We start from the raw sequence: 8,512 nt of genomic DNA on the forward strand, positions 1-8,512 counted from the left end.
GAAGGCTCTAAAATGACTTGAACCCACCTGAAGTCGTCTTCAGATGGGGTTAAAATTGGAGTGTAGAGTAAATTTCAGCTTTCCATCTCCATTTGATGAAATTTTGTGAAAATTTAAAGTTTCAAAAATCTTCTGGAGGCTTCAAGAATTTTCAAAAAGTCGCTGGAGGCTCCAAAACGACTTGAAATTCACCTGCAGTAGGTACTTTGTAGCGTATTGAAATTAGTTTTTAGAATAAAGTTTAGCTTTACAACTCCAATTTGATGGAATTTTGTGGGAATTTCGAGTTTCAAAAATCTGCTGGAGGCTCCAGAACTGCTCAAAACGGGTTGAAACCGTTTCCAATCGATTTGGCATGTGGAAAATAGGGTATATCCCAAATTTCAGCTTTCGCGCTTGGTCAATTTGGTGAAATTTTGATTTTTTCCCTCATTTTTGGTCTGAATTCGATTTTCAAAAATTCACCAAAAATCGAAAAACGCACTTTAGCACTTGAAATTTTGACAGGTGATAAATTTTAGCATGATCTTTCGATTTACCTTTGTGAAGTTTGAACAACTTCATGCAAGTCCTATGTTGAAACGCAAAATCTGCGATTTCAGCTGACCTGTCAATGTCAATGAAAATGGCCGCAATTTTGTAAGTTTTGGGCGAGTTTGCTTTACAATGTTCCTTAGGATGTCCCCTTTAATTCGCTCAGGGCAGCAATAGAGTAAAATTTGCAAAAATATAAAAATTGAATCGTGAATCGCAATTTTTGAATCGCGAGTGCATTTGAGTCCGATTCAGAATCGGATTCACTTGAAAAGTGAATCGCTAATTTTGAATCGGATTCGATTTTTTGGGCGAATCGCGCCATTTGAATCCGATTCATTTTTTTTGTGAATCGCCCCATCTCTGTAAATAGTACACCGTACAAGTAATCATCACGTCAATATCGTATTAGTATAACTAGTAGTAGTCGAAATTCCATCTTGGCTTATCGGTGAACAGCAATTCGGCTACGAAAAGTGAAAAAATTAAACACTTCGAACACAATGTAATCAATAAGAACGCTAATTACCTGTACGTATCGGTGAATTCAACCACATCGAATAAGTAGCCAAGCTAGCGATATACAGTTGTCGCCTCTAATGACCAAATTCGTCAAACGTTTTCAAAAAAATTATCTCGCATCGAACGACGTGAAAAAGCATCGTCGCAGCACAAATCACAACGTAGAAATTTATCGAAATAGCCTACGAAAGGCAGAGAAAAAAATTAATAATTCGAACACAAGTTTATTTTCAAAAACAAAACTCACCTTTCATGGGTAATTCGTTATCACCGGATAAATTCAAAAAGCCTCAAGGCAGATCACAAGATAGACTAGTCAATCGGTACTCATCGTATCTACGAATAAAAAACAAGACAAATTCAAGATCATCGAAATTTTACTTCATCTAGTCAATATTAAAATACTTACATCGAAATAAAATCCAAATTTGAAAGTGGTGGTGAAATTGATTACCGGTGAATCATCGAACAAAAACATGGCGGCTGATTTTTGGTATTCTTCGTTTGATCTTCGAAAACTGAAATGTAAATAGAGAAGAAAAATTATTAGTATCTACGAAATAAAAGCGTTCATATTCGAAGCGGTTGTTCGATATATTAATTAGAAATAAGCTATTAATTAGCAATTATGTTACTCTTACCTTGTTTTTTTTCGAAATGTTCCCTGGAAATGTAAATATGATCGGTGATCGATCTCAAATAATGGGCTTCTCCCAATGTAAAGATAAAACACTTCGGTGTGAAAAGTTTTAACCGTTTTTAAAGTTTTAGAGTTTTAAACTGTTTATATTATTGTTTTAATTACGTTTTAAATTAGTATTAAGTTTTTAAAGGTTTTAGATTATTTTTAATGTAAAGAGAAGTCGAAACACAGAAACGGCCATTGTGTCAAAAAAAGTAAATATTTTGATCAGCGACAGTGCAGCCAATCGAACGAAGTCGAAAAAAGCCAGCGTGCTGGAATTTTTTGGGCTTCGTCCGAGGGGCACCGGGCTACCACGAAGTTGTGCTTGTCGATTCGCAGTGTTGCCACACTGTGTTTCGACGGGGCAATGAAGTGGTAACGCCCGGTGCTCCGACTCGGTTGGCTAAACTGAGCTATTTCTGCTACTCGCAGATTAGCTGTGTCGCCGAGTGTTTATATACTCGGTGGCACAGCATCCAAATTAACTCAGCTCATTCAGCGTACAGCTTCTTATACGTTGCATGTCTTCGACTTCTCTTATAAATTCATCGAATTAAAATAAATAAAAATAATTCTTCGAAATTGACCTATTATAGGCAAATATTGAAATTGTATTATATACCAGCGAAATGTTTGTTTTAATTAAATTCCATCGAAGATAAATTGTATATATAATTTTCCTTGTGATATTATATGTATATTATATTTCATCTCCCACGAACCAACCCTGAGTTTTTATTTGTCTCAAAGGTAAATGAATAAAATCTGTAGCTCTCTGAGTGCAGTACTGTTATTTTAATTACTCTCCGACTGAGCTAGAATACTGGTTGTACCAAAAGCCTAGCCCGCTATAAACGCTGACATCAGAACACTAGTGCCTGGTACTTCAACCGTGCATGACCCATGTGGTATTGTTGAAAAAAAAAATAATAAAAAAAATTTGCTGATTAGAATTTTTTTCAAAAAAATCGCTGAATGGTGAATGATTATTGAATAGCGAATGCGTGCATATTTAGGTCTAGTTTTAGACTACGTAGTGCCTCAAGAGCTTGTATAAAACTGATGAAAGACGTTCGTTCTCAAAAACATTCATCTGGTAATGTAATTCATTCTTATCAAGAAAGTTTCATTTAAGTATCAATTCATTGTTGAGTGAAAATGTTGGAACCGGTGTTGTATTCCATTCTAAATAAAAAGAAAATCGTACTCGCCAGTAGCTCTCCACGGAGAAAAGAAGTATTGAAGACTGTGGTAAGCATTCCATTCCTTCGCTTTCGGTATTTCTCCAGCAGTCTACGTATTTCATTCACAATTCTTTTCTATTTCAGGGGCTACAGTTTGATGTGATACCATCGCAATTTGATGAAAGCAGTGTGCCGGAGTCAAAATATGCAGATAAAAGGGACTACGTTTTAGATCTGGCCGAGTATAAAGTGATGGATGTTTTCGATTCTTTGAAAAATGCGAACAATATTCCAGATCTCATCATTGGAGCAGACACGATTGTTGAATTGAACAACAAAATATTCGGGAAACCGGCTGATAAGGATCAAGCTGTGGAATATTTGAAAACGTAAGACACTTCTCTAAAATCGTATTCAAATGAAATATGAATCTTTTTACTATCTTGACAATGTACAGGCTTAGTGGACAAACTCATACAGTTCATACGGCGGTTGTAATTAAAACGTTGAATAAGGCGAAGAAATTCGTTGAAAGCACCAGAGTTACGATGGCTCCTTTGAATGTTGATACTATCAAAGCCTATGTTGAAACCGGCGATCCTTTGTGAGTATATGTTTTAGTATACGTACATAGTTACATTTTTCATATCAACGATATGAAATGTAATTATTTTTTAGATATCTGTGTCATGAGAGATATTTATGTACGATTATTCGATTTGTATGATGATTTTTATTCTAAAAATGAATCATGAATTGATCAGTTAAACATATGGGGATCGTATTATGAGAATTATATGCTGATGAGTGAAAACACGGGGACAGTTACCAGTTGAAAAATGGTGAATTGAGGTGTTGCAGCTGCTCATCAATCAGCAGTGTATTTCAAAATTAGTTTTGGTTTGGAAATGGTGTTGAAATTATTCGAGGAAAAAATTTCTTCCACCTGAACCATTACCAAGGTAATTCTACGGTGCACATTTGTACATCGTTAATTATTGTAATACTCGACTTCATAATATGTATTATTATTCATGTTTAAAAGAAAAATTGGTGTGGTCGTATAATTTCATATTTCTTACATTTTGTTATAGAGATAAAGCTGGAGCGTATGGCATTCAATGTTTAGGAGGAAGTTTGATCGAAAAAATTGAAGGCGACTTCTACAATGTCACCGGTCTCCCATTACACAAATTCTGCCTTAATTTGTTGAGTTTATTGGAAGAACTGTGAGTTAAATTTGCTTAAATGAAGAACAGACCTTTTAAAAATAATTATAAGTATTATAAAACAAAATTGAAATATTTTATTACGCTTTTTTTCTTTAATATTTGGACTATTTCTAGTCTGTTTCTTTTTTCGTTTCTGTTTTTCGTTAAGTTTGATTTTTTTACTATATTATGTTAAGAATTATTATGTTGGATGAAAATTGTTTTCGTTAGTACTTTCTTCGTTAAGTTCAAATTATTATTTTTTTATTCTTTTACTATTCATTGTTTCGAACGTATTAAAAGTATTAAATTGATAAAATATATGATATGAGTTAATACAAACGTTCGTTTACTTTTTTTGAATTTTCATGCTCGCGTATACTTTTAGTTTACAGAAAAAATCAACGTACATAGATTCAACCATTTTACACTGAAATTTTTTCCGAACGTTATATACTAATAGGAAACTCAAAATTCATCTTCCTTTGGCTTATCTGTAAAATTGAAAAAAGCAAAACAGTTTTAAAATTTCAACTAAACGAAAATCGTAGTTATTTTTTTACTCAAAAAGATAATAAATTGGTTAGGTGTTTCAAAAAACGTCACATTATTTATCGTATTTATCGTTAAACTACACTACTTTTTTGTTTTATTTGCGTATTTTTTTTTTTCGATAATACATTTTGTCACGTAAGTTTTAGAAGCTTCGTCTCCAATAGGTTTGATTATTTTCTTGAAATTTTGTCATTTTTCAAGTCAAATTTGTCTAACAATATGAACGTAAAGCTAATTTATGGCGTTTCATTCGCCTTGTTTTTAACGTTTATATGCGCGAATGCTTCGTCTCAAAACAGAGTCACTTTAACGTTTCCTACTGTAGGAGGGAATTCCACAAATTGTAATTTAACGACGTTGTCAAATAATATCACTAATTTAACCAGCGTTACAATCGGCAATAATAACTGGGTTTGCATTAATGTGATTGATCATACTTATCATACATGTTCTTGTACGGAAATCGATGTTACTCAATTGAGTAAGTGTTCACTTTTCAGTATTTCGAAGAAGACTATAAAGATTTAATTGTGATTTTGAAAAAGAAAACTACTTAACATATTTTATCCTATTTTTAGTTTTTCAACTTATGGTGAGGACAATTGAGCAAGGTGCTGGGAGTCTTATGTCAACAGTCGGGACATTCCTCTTGAATCTTTTCAGATGAATCACTCTTATCGAGACCTTAAGGTCTCGGCTTGAGCACTTTATGGAGATCCTGTTACAAAAGTATTTTTAAAAATTTCAAGTAATATATTTTCTTATTTTTATTGGCTTATTCAATAGAAGTAAACTTAAGATTGAATTTAAACTGAAATAAAAATTTAAAATATCGTGATTATGTACCATAATCAATTGTTTGGCACTTTTAAAAGCGGTTCGGTTTCATTTCAGTAAAGTGACTCAAGCTCAACGATATGAAAATTTCGATTATAGGCAACTCATTCTGCATTAATATGTGAAGCTATCGTTGGGGTTGAAGTTGAGATTTTCCAGGCGCTCTCAATTTCTAGACTAAATTAATAATACCTACAAAACATGTGGTTTGTGATTTCACTTGCTATTCACGTGTATTTATCTGTTTAGTTTATCGGTTATTGGAATTGTTGAATGAATCATCCATATCCGTTCTACACAAAAAAAAAAAAAAAAAAAAAAACATGTAATTCTCTTAACCCTAGTTTAGAAAAAAAATCCCGAAATTGTAACTCAAAATGTCAGCTCTGAACCATTTTAGGTTAGGTAGATTTTGAGTGTATTTCATTTTATCCAATTTTTACAAAAAAAAAATCAGTTTTCAGGAAAAAGTTGTAATATTGGAGTTGGACAATTTTTTTATTCAAGAAATGTCCATCAATCCATCCGCTAAATTATGTAGGTATGTACCAGTATGGAGTCGATTTCTATAAATTATTAAGAAAGTAGAACTGACCTCAGTTATTAGTTATTACATTAAAATTTAGAATTGAGCATTTCATTCTCCGTCTCCATCTCTTCCTAGCCTAATTTATAAATCATTCTCCAACAATCTCATTTAAAATGAAAAATCAATTATGTAAGATGGTATTGTTCGTTGAAATTAAAAAATGCTTCCATAAATGGTCTTGTCTACTAAAGCTCACCTAAGTGTAGATTACAGTTCCGATGTACTACAAACCTACCGCAACATATATTCAATCAGACGAAAACAATTTAATTCCGAACATTTGGCAAAGCTTACCTACAAATTGAAAATGTTATGATATAGATGAAATAAAACACTAGTAAACCACAATAAACCCGAAATGCTATAAAAATATACTCGAACATGATCGTAATGTTGGCGAATGTATAAATATTTCTTTTATATTGGTAATGATAAAAATTCCGTTTAAAATCGCGTATCGTCGTGCAAATAAAATGAAAACCGATGACAGATGTTTTAAGTATAGGAAATACTTAACTTAAACGGATTATAGTTTATAAACATTGAAATTCTCATAAATAGGAAATGATCTACGTGTACCTATATATTAGGCTAGGATGCATTTTTATCCCAACTTACGCTGTATAGGTAGTTGGTACCTTTATAGAATGAGCTCTACTAAAATAATGAGCCAAATTGCACTTTGACGAAAAACGCTCTCGAAATGACGAATTTATCTGACACTCCGGTACCTAATACTTATTGGTGAAATTTAAAATTACAAAGTATCTACCTTGATGAAAATAAACCCTAGTACCTACCTACTTACTTAGTAGCATTGTAAAATTTGTATACTTTTCTAGGTTAAGTACTTAGTGTGCGTGTACTTGGTCTAGAAATGCCAAGTACGTATATACATATACGCTAAGTAAGCGTAATTTCGCGATGGCGACAAAGTAATGGAGCATGTCTGTGCGCTTTTAAAATTACCCAACATGTCTGCGGCGTCGAGTCGATGGTACATAGAAACAATCCGGGGTGTTTTCTAATTATGGTAGATAATTAAAAAAGAAAGCATCGCACAACCAACAACCTTGATAATAGCATTTAAAACGAAGAAAATTATTTTAACGTGGATGATGTCTGCGATACACAGCAAGTAGGTACCTATACGTATAGGAGTGAGTATACATACACTATAGTTAGGGTCAAACAGGAATGGGATTTAATATAGGAACAACACGGTGGAGCAGCTAACTTGGGCCAAGATAGTGTCGTTTGAGCTTCGAAGTTATATCATGCAAAGATGAACAGATTTTGTCACTAGAAATGTGTTTTGGCATCGTCGTAGTAAGGTGATAATAGATGAAGAAGCAGCTCTGTATGATTGTCGGACTCGCCATGCAAAAGTTATTTTCAGTTTGGCTGAATCTACGTTTGTTTCCCATTTGCCCTCATTGTAGTTAAAAATAAGCTCCTTTTACCCCGTCCTTTTTCAACCACCCACGTTTTACCCGGCCAACTAACCTTGTATATTGCACGGTTTATGCCTATTTAAACGGTTTACAAACGTCTAGGTGAAAGTTTACATGATAAGCAAAATATTAACCCAGCCACTTAACCAAAGCTCCCCGTAGTGAAAAAAATCTACCTACTTCAAGGTTATCGTATTCTGTAAAATTTACTCTCCGCGCCGCCATCCCACCACCAATGGTAATGAAAATACTACAACTTGCTCTTGATTTATGCGTGGGAAAAATTTCTAAATAAGATGTTGAAAAAATTTCCCCCCTCTGGTGAAATTTTTTCATCTCGTATGACGTTCAAATCATCGTCGTCCAAGTTTTCATTTTTTTCCCCCTTCAAATTTAGTACTGTGGATTGTTTGATTTTTATTACTTACAGCTGATTCTATTGTTCAAAGAATTGGGATCATTTAGAATTAGGTACTTTCAACCTTTTGTGGACTGCAATACATGAATCGTCAATTTTTATAGAATTGGTAATAATTCTCGATTTAAAAATTCCTACCTACTATCTATAACTTAGTTCAAAAACAAAATAGATTCTACAATTCTTTAAAGTGTGAGAAAAACAATAATTAACACTTGGAAATTATACCACATGAATGAGTATATTAAAGCTAGGTGGTCTATACATTCTACATTTCACCATGACCCTCAAATTTTCACCAGGAACGTAACACAAAACACGTAAAACCTTCATTTTACGAATAACATTTAGCTTGTCTGTACGCATTTTTACAATACGACGTGTTATTTACATAGCTTTTGATTAATTAACGAATTAAAATAAGAAAAAATACACCGCGAAAAACGTCATAAATTCTAATTTTGCGTTGAAATGTCCAAACAATTTTCTTTTCGTTCTATTCTTCTTCTTTTTTCTTCCCTAA

General features: G+C 33.1%; 1 protein-coding gene and 1 long non-coding RNA gene across 3 annotated transcripts; one reads left to right on the top strand and one right to left on the bottom strand.

Moving 5' to 3' along the window:
- Window positions 1–492: 492 nt before the first annotated feature.
- LOC135840312 (uncharacterized) lies at window positions 493–1,933 on the bottom strand. Of its 2 annotated transcripts, XR_010557724.1 has the most exons (5): window positions 1,698–1,933; window positions 1,466–1,574; window positions 1,304–1,392; window positions 1,064–1,238; window positions 493–1,001 (listed from the first exon to the last, which is right to left on the bottom strand). It is a non-coding gene; the product is annotated as an uncharacterized LOC135840312 (long non-coding RNA). The 2 variants fall into 2 exon arrangements; XR_010557723.1 differs by having other exon boundaries at window positions 493–1,238.
- Window positions 1,934–2,609: 676 nt separating this feature from the next.
- On the top strand, window positions 2,610–5,529 carry LOC135840367 (dTTP/UTP pyrophosphatase). Its single transcript, XM_065356860.1, has 5 exons — window positions 2,610–2,992; window positions 3,070–3,314; window positions 3,383–3,529; window positions 4,020–5,172; window positions 5,270–5,529. Exons 1-4 carry the CDS (start codon window positions 2,900–2,902, stop codon window positions 4,156–4,158), a joined length of 624 nt encoding a protein of 207 aa, XP_065212932.1. The 5' UTR covers window positions 2,610–2,899; the 3' UTR covers window positions 4,159–5,172; window positions 5,270–5,529.
- Window positions 5,530–8,512: the final 2,983 nt, after the last annotated feature.

The sequence above is a fragment of the Planococcus citri genome, chromosome 3, assembly GCF_950023065.1.
Source record: "Planococcus citri chromosome 3, ihPlaCitr1.1, whole genome shotgun sequence".
In the NCBI taxonomy this organism is placed as follows: Eukaryota; Metazoa; Arthropoda; class Insecta; order Hemiptera; family Pseudococcidae; genus Planococcus; species Planococcus citri.

What these genes read in the sequence shown, in the direction of transcription:
- LOC135840367 (XM_065356860.1), top strand. Translation starts at nt 2,900, where the DNA reads ATGTTGGAACCGGTGTTGTATTCCATTCTAAATAAAAAGAAAATCGTA. An exon ending in AAGAAGTATTGAAGACTGTG is followed by an intron (nt 2,993 to 3,069) that starts GTAAGCATTCCA and finishes TTTCTATTTCAG; the next exon opens with GGGCTACAGTTTGATGTGAT. An exon ending in GCTGTGGAATATTTGAAAAC is followed by an intron (nt 3,315 to 3,382) that starts GTAAGACACTTC and finishes GACAATGTACAG; the next exon opens with GCTTAGTGGACAAACTCATA.